Genomic DNA, 25,894 nt, shown 5'->3' with positions numbered 1-25,894 from the left:
CACTCCACACCCCCTCCTCTGCCCCAACCCCTTGTCCTGAGCCCCTTCCTGCACAATGCACTCCCTCTCACACCCCGCCCTGGCCCTGCATGCAATTTCCCCAGCCAGATATGGCCCTTGGGCCAAAAAGTTTGCCCATCCCTGTTTTAGTGTCTTCTCTGGTGGCTCAACTTCTTCCTCTTTCTCTAAGGCCTGGTCTACACTAGGACTTTAATTCGAATTTATCAGCGTTAATTCGAACTAACCGCTCAACCGTCCACACCAGGAAGCCATTTAATTCGAACTAGAGGGCTCTTTAGTTCGAATTTGGTACTCCACCCCGGCAGGTGGAGTAACGCTAAATTCGCACTTGCTAGCTCGAATTAGGCTTGGTGTGGATGCTAATCGAACTTAGCAGCTCCGGGAGCTATCCCACAGTGCACCACTCTGTTGACGCTCTGGACAGCAGTCCGAGCTTGGATTCTCTGGCCAGCCACACAGGAAATGACCCGCGAAAATTTGAATTCATTTTCCTGTCTGGGCGGTTTGAATCTGACGTTCTGGTTGCACATTGGGGTGAGCTCCGCAGCACCTGCAACGATGCAGAGCTCTCCAGCAGAGGAGTCCGGGCAATCCCAGAATAGAAAGAGGTCCCCAGCATGGAGTGACCGGGAAGTCCAGGATCTGATCGCTGTGTGGGGCGAGGAGTCTGTGCTCTCGGAGCTGCGCTCCAACAAGCGGAACGCGAAGACGTTCGAGAAGGTTTCTAAAGCCATGAAAGACAAAGGATACAGCCGGGATGCGATGCAGTGCCGCGTGAAAGTGAAGGACCTAAGACAAGGGTATCAAAAAGTCAGAGCGGCAAACGGACGCTCCGGAGCCCAGCCCCAGACATGCCGCTTCTACGAGGCACTGCATGCCATTCTAGGTGGGTCTGCCACCAGTGCCCCACCAGTGACGGTGGACTCAGAGGACGGAATAGTGTACCGGGACAGTTCCCCCTCCCTGTTCGCCGATGGGGAAGATGAGGAAGGGTCTTTAGAGGACGGCGCAGGCGACATCGAACCCACTCCCGCTTTCCCTGACAGCCAGGATCTCTTCATCACCCTCACAGAGATCCCCTACCAACCCTCCCCTGCCGTTAACCCGGACTCGGAATCAGGGGAAGGATCAGGCGGTAAGTGCAACACACGTATAAACATTTATTTTTTATAACATTGTTATAGAAAAAATAGAAACAGTATTTACAAAATTCTAAATATTAAACTATAATATATATTAAATTATATGAAGAGAAGGTCCACACAAATGGACTTTAAAAAATTCTAAATATTTACAATTTAAAACATTCTAAATATTAAACTATAATATATATTAAACTATATAAAGAGAAGGTCCACACAAATGGGGATAGAAAAATAGTCCTCTAGCGACATTTCTACGAAGGTGTCATTCAGTTCCTCGCAAAGCCTCCGCATGAGGTTCGTCGGAAGAGGTCGCTTGTTGGGCGCTCCGTGGAAGCAGACTCTTCCACGCCAGGACATCCGAATATAGAGTGGAACCATCGCCTCTACTAGCATTGCTGCATATGGTCCTGGTCTGTGCAGTGCGTCCCGTAACATCCTGTCTTTCTGGGCACGAGTGACCCGCCTCAGGGTGATCTCGTTCTGCAAATACTGCATCTAAGTAGGGCAATTAGTGTAGTGTTACTATTGTTAATGGTTTACAATTAGGTTGCATAACAATGACCCTCGCCTAACAGCCACGTGCGAGAGGCCACAGAGAACAAGCATGCATTGATCGTTCCCGTGCGCTGGCGGGAGGGGCTGCAAAAGGCTTATCCTTTCTGCTTTGCACATTGCCTTTAGCAGGAGAGCACAGCTAACCATTAACTGATAAGCAGTATGTACTGTAAGGCTTACCAGGACTTTGTGCAAGAGGGATGCAGCTATCTTTCCTCGCTTGTGCGCTCTCCAGTGCAATGGCGCCGCCAATGAGAGCGTATTCCGAAATCTCGGACTAGTTCTGAGATCTCCTGAGACTTGGTTCCCTCTTTGGTCTTGTTAACTGAAACTGACTAGACTGTGTTTACTGTTGGCAAACATGTATGTGTTCAAGGAAATCACCTACTTTTTCACATCACACAGCTTCGGCTCCTTCCCGGACTGCCCCGCCATCCCCCTCGCAGAGGCTGGCTCGGATTAGACGCCGAAAGAAAAAGACAAGGGACGACATGTTCCAGGAACTGATGGCCAGCTCCAGAGCGGAGGCGGCAGAGCAGAGACAGTCGAGGGAGAGCCTGTGTCAGCAGCATCGCACACACCTGGAACGGGAGGATAGGTGGCGGCAGGAAGACCAGCAGGCGACTCAAACGCTGCTTGGTCTAATGAGGGAGCAAACGGAGACGCTCCGGCGCCTTGTAGATGTTCTGCAAGACCGCAGTCAGGAGGAGAGAGCCCCCCTGCAGTGCATCTGCAACCGCCCTCCAACGCCAAGAAGTCCTGTCCCCCCCTCACCCAAAGTGACAAGACGGAGGGGCGGTAGGGGCCGTGAGAACTGTCCCTGCACCGCAGCACACCGATAATGTTAGAGACAACTGTCGCGCTGTAAATTTGTACAAGCTCTTTCTTTACAGCATCAACCAGTCCCAACTCCAAGTTCAAACCCCCCACTGTGTATTACATTATTAAAAGCGGTTTGGTGTTACTGACTGGTTCCGGCCCGTTTCTGGGGTCAGAAGACTTTCTGTTGTTCTGTGGGGGGGGGGGAATTGTAATGTCACTGCATAGCCCACAGTGCCATGCTACAGACTTGGCTGCAGGGTCAACTGCAGGGCACACACAGACTGCAGTCACTAGGCACCAGGGACAGTCTGTGTGGTGTATGCTGCCCGGGTCTTTCCTTGATGTGTATGCTTGTGCAGGGTCCTGGTGCCTGACATCCCCGAATGTAAAGGCAGGCTTCCCTTCACATGCATTTGGACCGTAGTCACGATCCTCCCCGGTGCCCCGAGCCCCAAAAAGAGACCTCATCCAGGGGCAGATACTCACCCTTCCCCACACCCTCACCCCTTCCAACGCCCAAACCCACAGCCGTCATGGTAACCCCTATCCAAGGACGGCACCTCGCCCCTTCCTGCAAACCCACCCATCAGTGCACACCTTAACCAGCACAGAATGCTTCCATGTTTCAACGAATAAACAGAAATGCAAAGTCAACGAAAGATTTATTATTAATTACTAAAACATGTCCTTAGTTTTAAAACGTCCTTGGGAAGTGGGGAAAACTTGGTTTATGATCAGGCTCTCTTAAAATCAAGTGGACAGTCACAGGTTACCCTGCTCTGCGAGGAAACTCGCTTTCAAAGCCTCCTTGATGCATATCGCTTCCCGCTGGGATATTCTCTCAGCACGGGTGTCTGGCTGATCGTAAACAGCAGCCTGGTGATTTGCCTCAACCTCCCAAGCGCCAAAAGGTCTCGCCCTTGCTCTCACAGAGATTGTGGAGCACACAGCAAGCAGCAATAACTACGGGATATTCTTTTCACTGATGTCCGAGCGAGTCAGTAAGGTCCGCCATCTCCCTTGAGACGTCCGGAAAGCACACTCCACCACCATTCTGCACTTGCTCAGCCGGTAGTTGAAGAGTTCCTTTTCAGTGTCCAAGGCGCCTGTATAGGGCTTCATGAGCCAGGGCATTAGCGGGTAGGCCGGGTCCCCGAGGATCACTGTAGGCATCTGCACATCCCCAACCGTTATTTTGTGGTCCGGGAAGAAAGTGCCTGCCTGAGGCGTCTAAACAGACCAGAGTTCCTGAACACGCGCGTCATGAACCTTGCCCGCCCACCTGACGTTGATGTTGGTAAAACGTCCCCTATGGTCCACCACAGCTTGCAGCACCATTGAAAAGTAGCCCTTTCGGTTAATGTACTCGCTGGCCTGGTGGGCTGGTGCCAGGATAGGGATGTGAGTCCCATCTATAGCCCCACCGCAGTTTGGGAATCCCATCGCGGCGAAGCCATCTATGATGGCCTGGACATTTCCGACAGTCACTACCTTTGAGAGCAGTTGCTCAACGATTGCGTGGGCTACTTGAATGACAGCAATCCCCACGGTAGATTTGCCCACGCCAAAGTGGTTCGCTACTGACCGGTAGCTGTCTGGCGTGGCAAGTTTCCAGAGGGCTATGGCCACTCGCTTCTGCACAGTCAGGGCTGCTCGCATCCTTGTGTCCTGGCGCTTCAGGGCAGGGGACAGCAAGTCACACAGTTCAAGGAAAGTGCCCTTACGCATCCTGAAGTTTCGCAGCCACTCTGTGTCATCCCAGACCTGCAGCACTATGCGGTCCCACCAGTCTGTGCTTGTTTCCCGGGCCCAGAATCGCCGTTCCACACCATGAACTTGACCCATTGCCACCATGATCTCCACTGCCCGGCGTACCCTGCTTTGTGAGAGGTCTGCGCCACTCTCCTCACCGTGCTGCCGGAGCCTCCTCGCCCGGTTTCTCAGCATCTGACTGTGGAAGAGGTGGACGATAATGTGCGAGGAGTTGACAACGGCCATAAGTGCAGCGATGATCGCAGCGGGCTCCATGCTCGCAGTGCTGTGGCGTCCGCGCTGTAACCGACCAGAGAAGGGCGCGAACAGATTTCCCGCTGGCGCTTTCAAGGAAGACAGGGAGGGCGGGATTGACGGTTCAATGACGACACATTTTTCCCCCCAGCATGCATTGGGGGGAAATCCCACAATTCAAATGGGCAGCGGGGAGTGCGGGAACTGTGGGATAGGTTCCCACAGTGCACCGCTTCCAAAGTCGAAGCTGGCCCCGTGAATGTGGACTAAGAAGTTCGAATTTGTGTATTTAGTATGGATACACAAATTCGACGTATTAAGGTCGAATCCACAAATTCGACTTAAGTAGATTCGAAATAGTCCTGTAGTGTAGACAAGCCCTAAGTGACTTTCAGGGTTCCATCTTTAGTTACCCAGACTCCACAGCGATAGGTAGGTTTCCCCACTGCACTTCTCTGTCTGCTCAGCCCCTTGCTAATCTCAGCTGCTCCCACAATTTGTGCTACCACCTTTATGATGACATCTTGCAAATCTACTGTACCGCTTCACTTCTGACCTCTCAAATTCTGTCTAATCTTGCATGTCTACCTGCCTTTCAATTGATTCACTGTGGATGCCCCTCCACCATCTCACTTCTTGATATTGCTAAAATCAATCCCGCCTTCATTTCCACAACCTAAAACCCTAAACCACGCCTAAGTTCTCTCTTGTCTTGACTGCTGTAGCCTCCCACTTTCTGGCCTTTTTGCCTTTTACCTCTCCAGTCTATCCATAAAATGCTGCAGCTATAATCTTCCTCTACTGCCCCCAACTTTATTCCCACTCCTCTCATCACTTCACTATCTTCCTCTTCGTTTCTGCATCCAGTGTTCTTTGTCTTCAGCTGTAAGTAATTTCCGAACACAGCCGCTTCCTATGCCCCATCTGGGTCCCTTTGCTGTCCCCAATATTTTTTCCCCTCCCAATTGTAACCTTTTCCCAATCTCGGCTGACCAGCTAAATGCCCAATCCCTTCCTGGTTTGTATTGTGTCTGTCCAAGATAGACTATAATTTCTTTGAGGTGTGGAGCTGTCTTACCTATGTTTTGTGAAGTGCTATGTGCACCACTACCTCCGTCCCCCATTGGACTTATATAAACAATGATGTTGTAAAAGGTGTTCTACCTAAGGAGCAGTTTCTGGCTTATGAATAATAAAATTTACAGTACTTTGACCCTAGACATTAGTTTGTTGTATGAATGAAAACTGGCATATTTTGTCTTGCAATAGGGCCCTAGTTTACCCATTTGGCTGCGGACTTTCCCCAGCATTAGAGAAATGCAGTGGAATCTGGTTTGAGTATTAAGACTGTTGATTTATAAGGCGTGTGAATTATGTTTATGTGGATGTGTTAGCTGCCTGACAGAAAGTTAGCCATACACTTAGACAGGGGCGGCTCTAGCCATTTCGCTGCCCCAAGCACGGCGGCACGCCGCGGGGGGCGCTCTGCCGGTCGCCGGTCCCGCGGCTCCGGTGGACCTCCCGCAGACGTGCCTGCAGAGGGTCCGCTGGTCCTGCGGCTCCGGTGGACCTCCCACAGGCACGCCTGCGGATGCTCCACCGGAGCCGCGGGACCAGCGGACCCTCCGCAGGCACGCCTGCGGGAGGTCCACCAGAGCCGCCTGCCGCCCTGCCAGCGACCGGCAGAGCGCCCCCCGCGGCATGCCGCCCCAAGCACGCGCTTGGCATGCTGGGGCCTGGAGCCGCCCCTGCACTTTGAGACTGGTGCTTTCTATTTCAGTAGCCTGCATTATTACTACTCTATCTTTGCTCCTGATGAATAGCATGTGGTTCTTTGTAAGAGACATGCTTTTCAGTTAACTGAATCATTATCATCCTCCCTCTTAACCTAAAACCAAAATGATTTGAAATCCGCACTACACCTAGTATTGACTCTAAATAGCCGTATGGATTTTGTGAGTTTTGAATTTGAATTAGGGGTCCTGAATATACTTCATTTTTGGCTGTCTAACTGCTGTGCCAGTGCTCTTTGTCTGCCTTAGGATCTGCACAGTGCTGTACTCTGTGTTAGCAATGGCTGTAAGTGTGGACAGATAAATGAATGCAAGGAATTCTGTGCAAAGGCAAATTTACAATATGTGTAACACCTGATGAAATTGAAGATGGAAGAAATTTTCAGGGACAAATTTATTTAAATATACTTTGTGGTTAAATTATGAGAAACAAAGTGAGCGGGTCAATAAAGGAGGCAGTAGAGAGAGTACTTTTGTGAATGAGCGGGAATGCTGGGGAAGATCTGACTCACAAATAATCTCCCTGGAGTACTTTACAAAACGATGCATTCTCTACAGTGCATTATCTCTGGATTATTTCTAGCATCACCATGGTATGAAGCTGGCACCTATACGAGACCATAATTCTATCTGTATCCTTGATGCCAATGTGGTTGAGACAGAAACAAAAGAGAAGGTGGGAGGATACAATAAAAGTGTGTTGTATCCAAATCCTGTATGTTGCATGTAGAAATGCAATAGTTACACCTGTAGGATGCTCGATTGTTTTTCCCATAGCCCTCCTCTGATTTGAAGAAAATTCAAGAGCATTTCAGAGTTTCAGTGATGAGTGACTGCAGTGTTTCAGTTTGCAAAATGTTGCTGATGGCAGTTTTGTTTTCCAATCACTAGGTCCAGAAGATGGCATAGTAATAAATTAACCTTCCAGCCAGCTGGGGTCCTTTTTCGCCTCTGCATGCAATCTTTGGACTGATCTGAAGCTTTCGTTTTGGACTGAAGGGACTTGTCCACTGCTTGCCCTGGAAACCTTTCTCTCCTAATTCATGAGCCAGCAGGATGCGGTCACCGTGCTTTCAGAACGCCTTCTCATAGCTGCGTACAAAGGCCAAGTGGATAATGTGGTGCAGCTTATCAACAAGGGTGCCAAGGTAGCAGTTACCAAGGTAACAAGAGAAAAACTCTTTACAAATTCCCTGGGAACTAGTGTAAATCCTAAACCATTGTCTGTGATAATGTTCTTGTTACTCTACAAATTTAAACATATTGGGGAGGGAGGGATTAAAAGTGTTTTGATTTTTCTTTAAATCTGCATTTATTAGCCAGCATTAACATGAAATAATACATTTATTTTCCTTCTCTGCTTCCAAGAAGGGGAAAATACAGAGCATCGCTGCATACTGGACCTTTAAATATGTGCTGTGCTGGATGCCTGTGCAATGACATTTTTAAAATGTGCTTTGACTTTTGAGGAATGAACATGCTTTTAAAATTCATCACCATAGAGAAAAAATTGGTGGGGAAGGGAGATCTTGAGGCTGTGCAAAAAGCTCAAGGTATCCTTCCGAGGGGAAGGAATAAAAGCTTCCTGTTCTTGTAAGATAAAGGTACGTGAGCTGTAATCATGTACTGTTTTTTAAGAGAAAGGTCCTTTGATATAATGGGCTAAATTCTGGCTGCACTTAATGTGCAATCTCAGTGCAATTCCAAGGCTGAGGATTATAAACTTCATTTTCTGTTCCAGGGTTGGAAAGTCAGGATTTGACCCACTGTATTAAAGGATTTATAATAAGATTTTAAAAAGAGTGCAGCTGAAACGAAGCTACTGCCAGCTCAAACTATGTTATAAATAATAATTGCAAATAATACAAGTGACCTATGAAAAATTGCTCAGTCTGAGAGCTAAAGATGGAAGAGTTTGAATCTGAAAACAAATAGGCCTGAAATGATTTTCTCAATATTCTGTTAATCAAATCTGAATGTGAGAGGAATACTAATGAAAAATGGTGTTTCCCCCTCATTCCTTTTTTTAAAAAATTATTTATTTTTTTAATCACAAAAACTTGGAGTGCTCCCATTCTCCTCTGAAGTTTCCTAGTGGTCACCATATAAATCACAAGCCAAAATTCTCTGTGAAAAAGTGTCATTAATATTTAAAGGAAAAACACTTCTAGGAGCTGAAGAGAAGACGTACAACCAACCCTTCAAGGGTTTTTACCTCACACCTAGTGATGTGTGAGGGAATGTTTTATCTGAATAGGTCAGTGGCTGCCTGGGAAGGAGCTGACTGCATCTCTCACCCCAGCAACTAATTTTGTATATAGTTGGTTGTCACTGGAACCTCCTTTGCTTGCTAATGAGGCTTGTTGCCAGCTTTCTACTGCCTAGTCACAAGGCTAGTTAGGATGTTGCAGGACTGAGTGCAAGGCAGGAGCCATGAGAGAGAGGGAATGTGATAGAGTGAGAGATCAAAAGGCTGGTCTGTGGCCCGCTACAGAATTTTAAAACTAAAAAAATTAGTTGGGGAGGTGGAAGTGGCTTGGGTTAAACCTGCAAGGTCTGTCAGATCTGGGACAGACTTATTGTTTGGCAAAATGCTGCCTTGAGGCATATTTAGTTTTAATTACGTTCATGTATCAATTGAGAACACAAAATTTGACTGTGAATATTAGCCTCCACAACACAGCTCTAAGTGCTGCCAGTAGGTTTTAAACAGAAAATGTGAATACATTAAATAAGGTGCAAAAATAGATTAAAATTAATCGATCAATGACACCTACTTTCTGAGAAGCTCCCTTTGCCATGTTTGGATCATAGTTATTTATTTTTAAAGCCAGAGTGCCCTGTGGAAAAATCAATTTTACAGGGTTTTTCCTGTTTATTCACCATAACCAGATGGCCTCTTGTTGGTATGGTGACACTCAATGCATAGGCCATAGTCATAGTGAATGTGAAAAGCTGTAGTAAAATTCTCACTTTGACTGTTGTCCAACAATCTCTGCTTGGCTTGATCTGGCTAAAGAAATATATTTGAATGATGGTGAGAGTTTTATAAGAGGACTCAACTTTGGATCTCTAAGGGGCTCTGACGGTAAGGAAAGGATTAGAGGAACAGCAGGCACACTACACACTCCCATCCCCACTATAATTTTGAATGTTGGTTCCACATAATGTCAACTGCAAAATCCAGTGCTCTGCATTATGGTTTCCAGTGTAACCATGGAGCTGATTTAACTACTCCATGAAATTAGTTAATGTAAACTATGGTTCTAATGTGAGATCAGTGGATAATGACTTGTTACAAATATTGTTTAACTATGAATTATTGACAGTTTCCATGTGTGACTTAGTATTAGTTTGGAGTTCATAACCAATTATGAAGCATGGTGAGTTTCACATGGCATGAGTTACAGTGTGAACTTCAGTTGGTGCTTAGTGTTTATCCCAAGTGGCACATCACTCCATAACTATTACCGATTTACATTTTTCAAACTTGCGTAGTAATAATAATAATGTAATAGCTGATTGTTCTAGTGAGACTGAAACACAGATTCTCTCTCTCTCTCTTCTTCCTTCCTAACACAAAAGTCTTTACAAAATTGACCATAAATAAAGATCTGTTTATTCACATCTGTATTTTATGCCTGATCTATACTCTACACTCTTTTATTTACATTCATCAATTTTTGCTGTCAGAGTTGACATTACATTCTATAAGATTTACCCTTAAAAGAAATCACAATCAGGGGCCCTGATCTTGTCCTCTTACCCAGAAAAAATTCCTGTTGAAGTCAACAAGAGTTTTCTTGGAGTAAGAAGTGCAGAAGCAGACCCTGAGTTTGGAGGAAAAGGAAAAGTTCTGTAGCACTTCAGGACACAAAACAGCTTGCAAATGTGTGCTGGCAAGTGTGGCTGCCTTCACAAAACACTGTGCAGAACTATGCCTGCCCGAAGTAGCTGGGCTCTAGAGCAAACTCTTTGTCTAGAAATTCTTTATAGTTCTTTATCCTCACTTGATTTATTGGGCACTAGTCAAGTAAAAGTGAGACTTGTTTACCTTTCAAAACCAAGTCATTTAAAATGCTGGCTAGCTGGCATGCCAATCCAATTCTCTTATCCTAAAAATGAAAGGTCACATCATTGCTGCTTCAATAAGCAAGAGTTTTATTGCAAAATGCTGTTTTCATTCAGCGCTCTGTGTCTATATGTAAAGTGCTGTTTGCATTGGCTGGATGTTTGCATAGTATGAATAAAACTAAAGAAAGAAAATTCAATATAATTTTCATTAATGCTGTGTTTGCTCAAAGGTTTATTTATCTTTTGTTTTAGTCAGATTAGTAATTGAGTGTGTTCAGCTGAGACTGTCAGTTTCCATTGAAGTCCATAGGAGTTGCATGCATACAGCACCTCCACTGAAGTCAATAAGAGTTGAGGGCAGTCGGATTCTTTTCAGGTTTTATATTTAAAATATAATAGGGACAGCCTGAGCCATATGTTCCTCCCCTTTTTCTACTTCCCTGGGCTTTGTTACCTGTTACTGTGGCTCTACACTGAAGTACTGTAAATGGTGCTTTCCAAGTGCCATGGTTTGGATATTTCTGCAGCTATGCAGTAGTAATTATTGTGCTGTGCTTTTTCAAAAAAATTCAGTTAAAATAAACTGTAAAACCTGCCTTTGATGGGTTTGGGCCCTTTGGGGTGTCACCTGATGTGCTGGGGTTTAAGTGAGTCAGCCTGTTCTGCCAGCCTGGGTCCCCTTTACCTGGCCTTGCTGGGTTAGGCTCACAAGCCTCTTCCAGCCAAGCACACAGGCAGGCCCATGCCCAGCTGCAGAGAGAGACAGAGATTCAGCCTTAGGGACTCGCCCCAACACTCTGGTGCCCACTCCTTTTAAGGGGTACAAACCCAAAGCGTTTATGAAATTTGCTCCCTCCCTCAATGTGGAAGGAGATATGCACAACTTCTTCCCCCCCCCACCCCCCGCCCATTAGAAAGTACAGAAACTGGGTTTAATAATAAACAAAACAATTTTTTTAACTACAAAAGTGAATATAAGAGATAACAGAACAAAGCAGATTATTGACCAAATAAAGCAAAATACGCAAGCTAGGCTCAATATACTTAAGAAAGAGGTTACAAAATGTAATTTCTCACCTTCAGTGTTATTTTAGGCAGGTTGCAAAGTTTCTGTGTTTCAGAGTTCCAGTTATATTTCTTTTGAGACTGGACCCCGTCTCAGTCTGGACTCCCCCCCACCTTCCCTTCAGTTGGCTTTAGCAGTCTTTCTTGAGCAGACAGGCCATGAAGAGGAGCCCCCTTTGCCTTCTTCCCCCTCGCCCCTTATATAGGATTTACATAAGGTGGGAATCGTTTGTTTCCCAAACTTGACCTTTCCCTTCCAGTGGAAAGTTACAAGAAATTCCAGGTAATATTTAGTAGCAGGTGACAAGACCACCTGACCTAATAGTGTCACAGCATCCATGAGTCAGTGGCAGTATGGAGTGTCCGCAGGAAGGCCGAAGCCTTTTCATAGTACATTGTCCTCGCTGATGGGCCATCCACCCTGCCTGGCTTTTCCATTGTTGTACGTGAAGTGTTAGCAGCGGGCATCATCCAAAGTAGCATAGTTGAAATACAGATACATAGTCAATATTCCTAACTTCAGATACAGAAATGATAAAGGAATACAAATTGGATAATCACATTCAGTAAATTATAACCTTTCCAATGATCTCTCATGTGAGCCATTTTGCATAAAGTATATCTCAGCTATGTTGTATTTAGATCATAAGCATATTTTCATAAAGAATATGGAGTGAAACGTCACACTACCATTCCCATTTTACATTACAATTAATTAATGCTGTGAAAATGCAAATAATACCAATGAGGCTAATCCTGCAAAGTAGCAGTCACCACAAACGGTGAGCTGCTACTACAGAGCAAAAATCAGAGTACCTGCTGGAACAGGGTAGGAACAAAAATACCCCTCTTTTGCAGGTACACATCAATAGCCCCACCCCTGGTCCCAGCTAACACTTACTTCTTGACAATTCTCTCCCCTTGAACCTCATAAGATTCTATTTGTACTGTTGTCCCTTTTGGCCTGAGTGGTTAGCCAATATTCTGGATTGTGATGGGTTGTTTCTGTTAGGAGGAGAAATTGATGATGCAAGTCAGGTACTTCTGTAATTCAATCCTGTGTATCTATAAAAATGTACACAGAGTTACTAATGGATGACTGTTTTAAATTGAAGTTTTATTTCTCTTTGATTAGGCATGAGTGAATTCTGTAAGTATATTTAATTAGTGTTCTGTGTCCACTTCTGATTGCTGCTGTTATAGCTGCCTGTAAACGGGTCGACTCACCCCTGCGGCGCCTCCTACTGGTTGCTCTCCGAAGTTAGCTCAGTCCAGCCCTGGAGCACCCTCTGCAGGCTGGTGATCCACCTGTTCTTAGGCCCCCGTGTCCCTCCCTGGACCCGGTGCCCTTTTACATGGGGTGCTGCCCCCTAGCAGTAACCCCTTTCTCTCTGGGTCTCCCTTTCTGTCTCAGGGAACCCCCACCCTCTATCCCTACCTTGCCTCAGTATTTGGCTACTGCCAGTCATTGTCTAGCCCCACACTCTGGGGCAGACTGCAGTATCAGCCTACTCATCACAGGCAAAGTTGGGTTTGGACCTGCTGCCTTGGCCTACCCCTAGGTTGCCCTCTGCAACCCACAGTACCTGTTGGCCCACTGCTAGGCCGCAGCCTGGGGCTTTCTAGGCTGGAGCTTCCCAGCTCCTCAGCCTTCCCCAGCCCTGCTTCACTCAGATATCCAGTCTCAAGCTCCTAAGCAGCCAGGCCCATCTCTCTCTATAGCCAGAGAGAGACTGTCTGGGCTCCTGGCTCATAGCCTTTTATAGGGGCCAGCTGTGGCCTGATTGGGGTGTGGCCCAGCTGCAGCTACTTCCCCAATCAGCCCAGCTTGAGAGCAGCAGCTCTCAAACCCTGCCAAGCTGCTTTCAAACCCCTTAAAACCCCGGAGCAGGGAATCCACCCTGCTACACTGCCGCATGGAGCAACAGCTAGAGTATCATTTTAAAAGGTCATTTTTGTTTATAAGTATGTCCAGTTTTGGATGGACATTGTGTAGAGAAGGATGCTTGGCTGTGTAGGTGTTTAGAGACAGCCTGTCTTGTACAGTGCACAGTGCATGAGATGACCTTTCCTTATTGAACAGTGAGGGTACAAATAAATATTGAACAGCTCTCCCCTCTATTGGGCACCATGTGACCTCCTCACTCAATGAGACAGTGAACTGGCAGAAATAATAATATATGGTCTTGTAATTAAAGAATATGTCGTAGTGCATGTGTGACGGTTATGCAGTCAACCCAAACTTTGGCATTTTCTGACTTGAGTGCTTTCCATAGCAACCCTTAATCCCGTTCTAACATTTTTTTAACTCATGTGATTTGTGTTTTGCATTTGTAGCTGGTGTCATGGGTATCCTAGATGCTCCTCAGAAAGAGGAGAGACATACTGCTAACTCCGAGAGCTTACAGTTTACAAACCTAATTCTGCAAATTCTAACTATTGAGTGTAGTTACTACTACTGTGAGTCCATTGAAGTCACAGAATTATTTTTTTGACACCGCTGTGACTAATCACAGTAGTTGGGACTATGCTGTGTAATAAGTGTTTGGAGGATGAGGCCCAAGGTTAGCTGAGACGTGACATCAGAGAGGTTTACTCTTAAGTTTTGAGGTGGCTTGTTTTCACTGGTTGTATTGCAAAAAAAGAGTAGTTTGTCATGCTGTGATGCATGGCTAGAAAGGGTTAAACGTCCTGCTAAATAAATAACCCTCAAAAGACGTGTGGGGAGGTAAAGTTTGTGTTTTTGTGTATTGACATATGTATGAGTAGAGTCGACAATGTAATCAACAGTCCCTGTATATGCTGTAATTCTGATACTTCAGAGGTCAAAAGAACATCCTATCATTGAAATGAATTGTAAACATGGAATAGCTCTGTATTCTTCTCTCTTTGAAATGTATAACAAACAGGGTGGATAAAAATCAATTTTTTGATTTAAATCCAATTTTTTTGATAAAATGCTTTTTTAGGAGAAAACCTATCTTAAAGATCGTTTTAATTAAGATACATTATAGCTCAAAGATATCTCATCATGGAATAGGGATTATAAATTCTAATTCTATAGTATGAGACAATATATTCATGTAATTTTTAAGAAAAGTTTTGTAAATGAGTTCCAATAGTTCATGGATTTAGGGACACAATTTTATGGGGTGCCAGAGATTTCTGTATAGAATATTTAGGTTAATCTTTCTATCTATCAAATGGGACTCAGTGCTCAGTCTAGAAGATACCATCAGAGATGCTTAGTTTTGCAGTTCTCAAACTGTGGATTTGTGTCTCCAGAGAGAACATGCTTGTTAACAGCATAAATGTTTTTATATAATAAATATAATATAATATAATATATAGAGGTGAGAAATAACAGACCTCAATCCTATTGTCCCTCTGTAAATTTGTATACACAGAGTCAATCTCTTACCTCTCTCTAAAAGTGCAAAGTTTCAAAAAGTTGAATGAATAGAAGATTTTTGTGGGCAGAATAGATCTGGATGAGGAGAAGCCTGGAGATAAATGTGAGAAGGAAGGGACAGGCAGTAGAAACAAAAGTGAAACTGTTTGAGCAGCATATTCCAGAAGTGTTGAGGTTTTTTCTGAGTGTAGCCTTCATTGATTGGAGATCTACCATACCATTCTCTCACTAGAAGGGAAAACCTATAATGGCAGCAAGCTGTAAAAGAGACCCAGTTTGGGAATATTTCAATGAAGTTCCTCTACCTGTGGATAAGACAGGAATGCGTGCAAAATGCAAAGAGTGCAATATGCAAAGAGTGCAACAAAGAAATGCAAGGCCTGGTTTCCTGACTTGAACAACATCATGAGAAGTGTTCCTTCTCAGGAGGAAGCTGCATTGAAGATGATGAAAGGAACATGTCTGAACTACAGGATCTTCAGGTTGGTAAACTTTTTTATTTCATACTTCTTCCTTAAGGACTTCCTGTCTTCCTTCTGGACTATTCTTGAATTCTCATGCTTGAGCAAAAAATATAGTTGTTGCTCTATGGTACTATGGTACTACCATTTTAGATGCAGCTGTGATAAAAAATAAATAGCTGAAATAGGCAGATCTTCCTTTTACAATTTCACTTTTAAAGTAGTACTGAGTGTCAGTGAATACAATGAGTAATACTAAATGAGCAGTATGATGATAATAATTAAATAACTGCATTGACTTATTTTTTTTAGGAGCATCCATCCTCAACACATAGGATTCTGAAGACTAACCACCTTCAAGATCACCATCATTTTCTATAGTTTCAGACTAATCTGCCAATGATAGAGTTTCAGTCACACCGTGTATGTCACATAGCCACAGTATATAACGTTTTGCAAAAAGAAAAAAATCTCCATCATCCAGAAACAACCCTAGATAAGTTTGCGATAAGAACCAGCAGATTACAAAAAGAGGTAATTGATGAAAAAATTGCTCGGTTTGTTAATGCAACAAACTCTCCTTTCCATATGATTGAGAACCCACACTTCATTAACATGGTTCAATCATTAAGAGCAGGATACAGTCCACCCAACAGAGCAGATGTCGCAGGCAAATTGCTGGATAAAGTGTATGAAAGAGACATTGAGCAGTTTAGAGGGTGAAATTGCAAAACCTGAGTCTTGATGGGTGGAGCAATGTCCACAATGGTTCTGTTGCATGTGCTTGTGTGACAACAGAGGAAGGGAATGTCTTCCTTACAGAAACAATTGATACATCAGGAAATACACACACAGCAGAATACTTACAAAAAGTAGCAGTAAAAGCTACATAACAGACTGTGAACAAAAATTCAAATGTCTAGTACGCAGCTTGGTCAGACAATGCTGCAAATGTATCCAAGATGAGAAGACATTTAGAAGAGAGTGAAGAAAGTCCCAAGCTAATAACATATGGTTGCAGTGCTCATTTGATGCACCTCCTAGCCAAAGACTTCAGTGTTCCAGAAATAAAGGCTAATGTTGTTGAAATTGCAAAATACTTCCATAACAACCACTTTGCAGCCGCTGCTCTGAAAAAAGTGGGAGGAACCAAGCTAACTCTCCCAACAGACATGCGCTGGAACTCAGCTGTGGACTGTTTTGAGCACTATATCAAGAACTGGCCTAATCTGATGACAGTTTGTGAACAAAATCGTGAAAAAATAGATGGCACTGTCACAGCCAAAGTTGGCTTAAGAGAAATGTTGAACACACGCTGAGTACCCTGAAGCCTATTTCTGTAGCCTTGAACAAAATGCAGGGAAATAGCTGTTTTATTGCTGATGCTGTTGAAATTTGGAAGGAACTGAGTGAGATCTTAAAAAGAGAAATATGCAATGACAGAGTTAAATTATAAGCATTTAAAAAACGAAGAGGAAAAGCACTATCTTCAGCTCATTTTCTTGCAAATATTCTCAATACTCGGTACCAGGGTCAAATCTTAACTGCTGAAGAAGGAGGAGTTGGCTATGACATGGACATCTAGCAATCATCCCTCCATAGTGCCAACTATAATAAACTTTAGAGCTAAGGTAAACCATTCAAGAAATATATGTTTGCTGATAATGTTTTAAAGAAAGTCACACCAGTGAACTGGTGGAAGTCACTTAAACACTTTGATTCAGAGAGTGTTGAAGTGATAATCTCACTTTTAACAGCAGTAGCTTCTTCTGCCGGTGTAGAACGAATATTTTGTTCCTTTGGACTAATTCATTCCAAATAGAGAAATCGTTTGGGACTTGAAAAAGCAGAAATCTTGTTTTTCTTTTCCAGATTATGAACAAACAGGAAAATGAAGGTGAAGACGACTGAGTTAGCTGCAGAAGCCAATATTTTAAGTTTCTCATGTTGACCTGGCTGACAGAGTCAATTAAATTTTTGTTTTGTTTTTTAAAAAATATTTCATTTAACTATTTTAGTTAAAAACAATTTTAACAAAAACAAACCTGATTTAAAAAAACTTGAATGTTTAACTACATTCAAAAATTCATATGCTTGTTTTGTTAAAATATTATATGTTTGCTATTGAAGAAAAAAATCCAGAATACATAATGTTGTTGTTTTAGTTAAATAAAATTTTAATATCTGTCTGGTGATGTTCTCCCCCTAATACAGCATGGCAAGAAGATCCTCCAAATATTAATGATTAACCTGTTGAATTGGACATAGTTCTCTTCCCAATGACTTCATAAATATCTGCTTCAGTTACCTTGGGTAAATGAAATAACCAAACAATCATTCATTTTCTGATATAGCTGTAAAACTAATCTGAAAAGTTTTCAAAATAAATCACTTAAAAAACGTATAGTGTGTACCTTTTAAAAATGAAACCTACATCTACCTCTGAGTTGTGAAGAATATGTATTAAGATTATAACAACCAACAAGAATGCACTTTCATGTAGAAATCCATGATTAAATCAAGTCTTCCTGACTAGTGATTTAAATCATGATTTAAATTGTGATTTAAATATATTTGATTTAAATCAAATCCACCCTGATAGCAAATAAACTGTGAGTGGTGGAGGAACAAGCAAATTGCCTTATGTTAATTCTGTAGCTAAGTACCAGTGATGGACCTCCTTCAAAGTCATGTTAATTACCTTTTGAACTCACAACTTGTCAAAAGACATGACATTGTATAAAAGATCCTTGGGTCCTGATTCTGTCATCTCAGATCTACTTAGGCTTCATCAGGGGAAGTTTGTCGCAAGACTGAGGTCCCAGTTATGCTGGTACACCCCGAATATGATATTTGGACATTGGACTATAACCTATGAACTATTACTAAAAGAACTCTTTGCAACTACAAAGCTCACCATCTCTGCTATGAATCTGAATCTTAAGAATTGAACTCATGTCTGTATGTATATTGATCTTTTAACCATACTCTCCCTCTCTTTTGTTTTTTAATAAATTTTAGTTTCGTTAATAAGAGTTGGCTGTAGCATGTATTTGGGTAAGATCTGAAACATTCACTAACCTGGGCAGTAATGTGTCCCATCCTTTGGGATTGGTAGAACCTTTTTTTTTATATGATGAAATAAGATTTTCAGAAATTGTCATATAGGTACCTGGATGGGGGCCTGAGGTTGGATCACTTTAAGGGAACTTTAAGGGGGGAGGGATAGCTCAGTGGTTTGAGCATTGGCCTGCTAAACCCAGGGTTGTGAGTTCAATCCTTGAGGGGGGCCACTTAGGGATCTGGGGCAAAAATCAGTACCTGGTCCTGCTAGTGAAGGCAGGGGGCTGGACTCGATGACCTTTCAAGGTCCCTTCCAGTTCTAGGAGATTGGTATATCTCCAATTATTATATTATTATTAACTGTGTTGTTGGCACTTCTGAGTAACCAGTGAGGTAATAAAAGCTGTTTTATGCTGGTTTGTCTAAGTATCTAAGTATTGGAATATCCACCAGTTTTTTGGGGATTGTCTGCCCCATTCTTTGCAGTTCACCCTAACTGAGTGTGACCACAGTTGGCTCCCCACTAGGACTCCAGTCACAGATGCTTTTTTGTTGTTGCCATTCTCTGTTTGACAGAACATCACAGGAGAAATCTGCTAAACCTAACAATCATTCTGTTAAAACAAGGAAGACTCACCCAAGCGGCAATCCCAGGAGGTAAGCACACTGAGGGCTTGTCTTCACTACGGGGAGATCAACGCTCCAGCAGGGGTCGATTTAGCGGGTCTAGTGAAGATCCGCTAAATCGACTGCAGAGTGCTCTCCGGTCGACCCCAGTATTCCACCTCTCCAAGGGCTTGTCTTCACTACTGGGGTAAGTCGACCTAAGTAACAAGGTCTGGCGCTCATCACAATGTAATGTGTGTAGTTTGATACTTGGATTCACTGGGAATGTATAACATGTTCCAGGTGGGCTCATTGAACTTAATGGTGAGAATAAATATGACAAAGGAAAAATCTGTGTAGTATTAAACACACGAGTGTGTAATTTATCTGTTATACACAAACCAGATTTGCTAGAGGCAGTGCTAGCATAGTACTGGCTATTTTGACATAGTCACTGCAGTATCATGGGTTTATAAAGTATGTTTTTCATGGTAAAACAGAGCATAGCTTTTCTGCAGATCTTAAAGTTAAAATCATATCTATAAAATTGAATTGCACGAGGGAATGGTTATAATCACTTTGCTTTGTAGCTAACTCACTGATTTTTTTTTTAAATCCTTCAACTCGTTGCATTATGACTAGCCTGTCATTGGTGGCACTTCACATAGTATGATAGTCATAGAGCTGTCAATAAGGTTTCAGCTTGAGCACACACTATTAACAGATCTTGAAAATAATCCTCTATTATTAAATTAAAAAGGTACCAAAATAAAATAAACACCAGTACTTTTAGTAATTATTTTTGTGTTTCTCCAGTTTGCAAACATTTTTTTCTTTAAAAAGAAGAGATACTCAAGACAACACAATCAAAAGAAAATGAAGTTACAAATGAGAACACAAACATCTAGGGCCTGATGCAAAGCCCACTGAACTCAATGAGAAACTTTCTGTTGCCTTTAGTGGCTTTGGATGGAGTCCCTTGTTGCCAACACTGAGTGGGTCATTTATTGCTAACAGTCTAAAAGTTTATTCAGTTCTTTAACCACTGTCTGAAATAATCTGATAAAGATTTTTAGATTTTGTGTTCAAACTTCATTAAAATTTGGATAAAAAGGCACATCTAAAAACAGAACTGAGAATAAACTACAATGTCAGCATAGCATAACAGCTGAAAGAAATGAAGATACGAGTGCAATCATGTAAAGCAGGGGTAGTCAATTATTTTTTGTAAAGGTTCAAATTTCTTGGTCAAAGGTATAGTCAAGGTCCAGCCTCCAGAGAAAATAATAATAATTAAAAAAGCAACAATAATGATAATAAGTAGGGCTGTCAAGCAATTAAAAATTAATCGTGATTAATCACGCATTTAGAAAAACAAATCGCGATTAATCACACTGTTAAACAATAATAGAATACCGTTTATTTAAATATTTTTGGATGTTTTCTACATTCAGTTACAACATAGAATACAAAGTGTACAGTGCTCACTTTATATTTATTTTTGATTACCAGTATTTGCACTGTAAAAAAACAAAAGAAATAATATTTTTCAGTTCACCTAACACAAGTACTGTAGTGCAATCTCTTTATCATGAAAGTTGAACTTACAAATGTAGAATTATGTGTTAAAAAAACAAACAAACAAAATTTGCATTCAAAAATAAAACAATGTGAAATTTTAGCACCTGCAAGTCCACTCAGTCTTACCTCTTGTTCAGCCAATTGCTCAGACAAACAAGTTTGTTTACACTTGCAGGAGATAATGCTGCCCGCTTCTTGTTTACAATGTCACCAAAAGTGAGAATAGGCATTCTCATGGTACTGTTGTAGCCGGCCTCTGCATGGGCACAAAGGTCTCATGGAACTGATTACAGGGTATAAGCCTAAATATAAACCTGTTTTTTGACAGCTATATTTATGAAACTCTGTTCTTAGATCATTAGATGACAAATGTGGATTATTGCCTTTGAATGTTTAAAAGGAAAAAAAATTAAAATTACCAAAGCATGTGCTGCTCACATGGAACAACATTTTGCAACAGAAAATCATACATTACTTTACCTCAAAGGTAGTCAATAGACAGACCATGGGCCAAATCCGGACTGCAAGATGCTTTTGAACAGACCCCAAAATCTTTTCATTTACTTATTATTAGGGCTGTCAATTAATTGCAGTTAATGCACATGATTAACTCAAAAAATTAATCTTGATTAAAAAATCATGATTAATCGCAGTTTTAATCGCACTGTTAAACAATGGAATACCAATTGAAATTTCTGGGACCCCACTTTGTCGAATAAAGAAGCAGTTTCTTTATTTGGTGCCTTCCTCTCTCCTTGACTCTGTTGGCAATGGCAAAGTGAGTCTCAGCTGTGTGTATTATCTTTACCCAGTCATCCACTGGTGCAGATTTGTGTGCAAACAGAAAGAACTTCCCACACCTGAGTAAGTGGCTTTGTGACCCCGTGCGCCAGATCACACCACCACTCATGTGAGGGGAGTTCTTTCAGTTTGTGTGCAAATCCACGTTGGTTTAAAATAAAATAAAAAATCCTCTCCCTCCTCCCCCATATGAATTTGGGCTCTAGTCATTTGCCTAGGTCTTAATCTGGCCCTGCACTTGCAGCTGCTGCACTGACATGAGTCTCAGTGCAAGAGTTCTAATCTATTTTGTCAATAAATTAGCAGCTGAGAAGGATTTACATGACTTGTGTCCCCCTGAGGCAACAATTCACATTTGAATAAAAGTTCCTACAGACATATTTATATAACTAACCATTTTATTGACTCATTAATCTAAGTTGTTAAAGTCCCCAGTTCATATCTGCATCATAGATAGGGTGACCAGATGTCCCAATTTTATAGGGACAGTCCTGATATTCGGGGCTTTTTCTTATATAGGTGTCTGTTTACCCCACCCCATTCCCTGTCCTGATTTTTCACACTTGCTATCTGGTCACCCTAATCATAGACCATGACAGCTCCATTTGAAATCTCTCTCTCTCTCTCTATCAAAATATTTTTGAACTGTTTAAAAACTATTAGGTCAGAGATCTGCATATTAAAAAGCCTGTGTCTGTTTTCACAGTCACCTCCATGACAACAGCCTTTCTTGCAGTGAGCAACCATATATGCAGGGGCGGCTCTAGCTTTTTTGCCGCCCCAAGCACAGCAGGTGGGCTGCCTTCAGCAGCTTGCCTATGGGAGGTCTGCCGGTCCTGCAGCTTTGGCGTACCTGCCGCCGAATGGCTGCCAAATCCGCAGGACCAGTGTACCTCCCGCAGGCAAGCCGCCAAAGGCTGCCCTACTGCCAGCCTCACAGGGACCGACAGGCCGCTCGCTGCGGCTTGCCGCCCCAGGCATGCGCTTGGAGCGCTGGTGCCTGGAGCCGCTGCTGCATATATGCCTTCACACAAGACCTTCTCTGGTGTCATGGTGGAGGATGGCAAATGATGCTGGGGGAGGAAAGACACACTACTGTCAAATGGGAGACTCATTTTCTTTCTCCTCTCTCCCCAAGCATTGTGGGTAGGGTGCTCCCTTTTAAAAAGGGAAAAAAATACAAATTTGAGCCAAGTGAGATTGTGTTGTCAGTACCTCCCCATTAAAGCTGCAACTCTAGTGCCACCATTCTGACATGGAATCGTAGAAGACAAGAACAGAATCATGCAAGCATAGCTCTATTGCTGCCAGGGTCTGCAGACATGGCATTGATCTTTTATCAGGTGAATAGAGTGGGACACCTCTCTCTCTCCAAGGTCTGTCAGCACTGCTACTTGTGTTAGCCAGAGAGGGGCTGCTGGAGAGTGACTCCCAAGCTCTCTCCTACACTGAGTTTGCTGTGGGGTTTTTTTTCATATAGTCCCAGACTCTGCTGGCCTAAGGAGCATGAGCTTGATCTCTGGACCTAAATTCAGTTTTCTTGGTTCTCCAGATTGTATCATTGCTAGACCTCCCTTCTGCACCTCCAGGTTTAATGCCATTGGGTATAAAAAGGAGATGCAGTTTCCGACTTTTACAGTTTTATCATGAGACACGTGATCTCTGGTATTTTTCTTAAAGCTTTGGGCGCTGAAGTCATATGGAAACACTAGAATTTCTGCTTTCATTAAAAGAATTGTTTCTAGCCCTCATAGTTGCAGAGATAAGGTTGGAAACATGAACCCTGAAAGTTGAAAAGCCATCATGCAAATAAAAAGAACCCCAAATTTATTATTTGTAAACCTTACGAATTTTAAGCCAGTCTCAGGAGCTTTTGGGGCCTTGCTCATGATATTCAAATATTAGGGGTTGCCAATACTGGAAATGAAATGCACGAAGTGATGTGGTATATATTGTACGTTAGTGACACAGATGAGCCAAAGCAAGGACATTTTAAGTTGCCCTGAAGTTGATTCCTTAGCCCTAGGGCATGAAGGACATGAGTATCTCCTAGCACTGGAACTAGGCTTCCCTACCAGGCCCTGCAGGTCTACAACCAACTATAAGCCATTCATTTGCTTCTTCTCATTTGCCAGCCCTGCCTGCCTGGTGTCACACTGCTAGTTGGCTCCATGCCAGTTTTCCCATGTGTGTGGCCTCACTCCTGATATGGCCCCCTAACCCCTTAGTTGCAGCCTGACAAAGGAGTCAAGAAGAGGTAGGCAAGGGGGGAAGTGAGACAGGAATACAGACAGGGAGAAAACGATGGGAGAGGTAACTGGTAGGGGAGACAGGGTAAATCAGGACTAAATATTCTGCATGCTTCAGAAAAGCACCGGGCAGACAGATTTACTACCCCCAAAGTTGTAATTTGTTCCACCTCCCAGCATCCTGAAATCCCCTTTCCCTTTCCTGCATTGTCCACTTCCAAACAGTAAGAAACTGGCCAGTCCAAAGAGTTGTTAACCTGAGACCAAATACATCCCCAGTAAAGTCAATAGAGTTACACCAGGGAGGAATTTGGTCCCTAGGGATTAGCTAGTATCCTAAAGATTAGTAAATCATTGGAGCCACTATATTTTATGTGCCTCAGGTCATTGAATGATGCAGCACGTACCATAATAGTCACAGTACGTGTGCACAATGGACAGTTTAACAATGGCATGCCCCCCATAATGTGAATTTCCTGAGTTGTATTTGTATGTTTCACAGATCTTCATATAACTCATAGGGGTATGTGTGTGTTGTGTATGTGCGCAGGGAGGTATGCTGAGTGAGGAAAATGATCCAAGGGGTAAACATCTTCTCATATTAAAATAAATTCTTCATCTTCCTTTCAGAGTTTATTTTTAACAAAATATCTTTGGCTGCACTGCAGCATTTTTTCACTAGTTGGAGATGGTTATCTTATCAGAAAGTTTCCCCACTGAACATATTCACATAGTTAACACTGCTCTCCCTTGTGAGCTGGCTTCAAGCAGGCTTTTTTTCCGCTCCATGCACAGACTGCAATCAAACGTTATGGTGATGTATCAGTAGCTTACTGGGAAGTGAGACAACTGATTATGTGATTTATTTATTGTAATTAAGTAATGTAGAAAGAACCTATAAGCCTAAACTTGTTTGAATCCATATTCATAATCTAAGCATTCAATTCATGCCCCAGAATCATTTGTCAATCTGGCCTTTTTTTTTTTTAATGTTGCCTAGAGACTCTCTTTTTCCTTTTGCTATTAAGTTACCTGAAACTGACACTAAGCCTTGGATCTCCTCCAAGCTGTAATAAAATAAAAGGAAATGTACTCCATGCAGTTGGGCCAGCAATTACTTTACCTACAGGCTTAATAAAGGCCATCTTTAGATCAGGTTGGACTTGTAAAAGCAGTAGGTTATTCATTGTTTAAACAAAGCTACCACTTTTTGTTTGTGACGTTTTTTAATTTGTGGCAGTCTTCTCACTGGCTTTTTGTTTTGGCTGTTTTGTTTATTGAGTTTGCCTATGCAGCTTTACTTCTTCCTCAGGTGTTTTCAAAGGCAGACTGTGAAAGAAGAAATCAAGCTGTGTGCAAAGCTTCAGAGACCTGAAACCAAAATGTGCTCTATGGGAATGAGCCATTCACTTTTATTTGGGGGAAAATACCAGAGAAAATATTTGCACTTTGAAATATTTGAGTTCCGGAGTGGGTATGAACTTTTCCTTCATTTGAGTTTTAAAAAGGGAAATAACAATTAACTAGTACTCTCCACATCTTTGAAGTGCTGTGTAATCATTAACTAATTAATTTGCTATTGGGTTCTCCCTCTAGCAGTTCTGTGAGAGAAGAAGGTTTCAACATTTTTTCATTACATGGAAGCTGTGTCCCAGGCCTTAACCACCTACTTCGGAACACAGGAATTGTCATACCAGACCAGAACAGTGAAGTATTCTATCTAGTAAAGTATTCTATCTCCAATCAATGCTTCAGTTGCACGGAGTAACCTTCCCATTGGGGAAGTTTCTTACTAACCCCAAGAATTTACTTAGATTGTAAGCTCCTGGAGGTAGGGACTCCTTTTTTGTTCTGTGTTTGTACAGGACCTAGCACAATGGGACTGTGGTCCATGACTAGGGCTCGTAGGCGTTACGGCAATACAAATAATAAATAATGATTAATGGCTGGTTTATTCCTTTCCAGTTACTGAAGGCCACCAGTAGTCACTCAGCGCTAGAGGTGTTCACTTATTCTGTTGCTCGATTTACTAGTGCAGTTTAATCTGCTCAATCATAGTAAAATAAACCTGATGGATTCCTGAAACAAAGAATATCTAGACCAGGTTAAAACATCAGTTTGTACTTATTAACTACTGGTGGCTTTTGGGTGGAGGAATTGTGATTCTCGATGGAAGAGTGGGCGGTCTAGTAGATGATTGGGTTATTAATTACTTGACTTAAGGAACTGTGATGAAATA

The 25,894-nt window shown here is 42.6% G+C and overlaps 1 protein-coding gene across 4 annotated transcripts in view; it reads left to right on the top strand.

The window, feature by feature from the left end:
* ANKRD6 (ankyrin repeat domain 6) overlaps positions 1–25,894 on the top strand; it is a 171,920-nt gene that overhangs the window by 109,624 nt on the left and 36,402 nt on the right. For all 4 annotated transcript variants that reach the window (XM_039531907.1, XM_039531910.1, XM_039531909.1 and 1 more), the window contains one exon: positions 7,235–7,506. In XM_039531907.1, the coding sequence (XP_039387841.1) occupies positions 7,387–7,506 (120 nt within the window). In that variant the 5' untranslated portion in view covers positions 7,235–7,386. The remainder of the gene's footprint in view (positions 1–7,234; positions 7,507–25,894) is intronic.

Source organism: Mauremys reevesii, linkage group 3 (assembly GCF_016161935.1).
Source record: "Mauremys reevesii isolate NIE-2019 linkage group 3, ASM1616193v1, whole genome shotgun sequence".
NCBI classification, from domain to species: domain Eukaryota; kingdom Metazoa; phylum Chordata; order Testudines; family Geoemydidae; genus Mauremys; species Mauremys reevesii.
The sequence above is the reverse complement of the archived record's forward strand: the minus strand, read 5'-3'. Positions and strand labels throughout refer to the sequence as shown.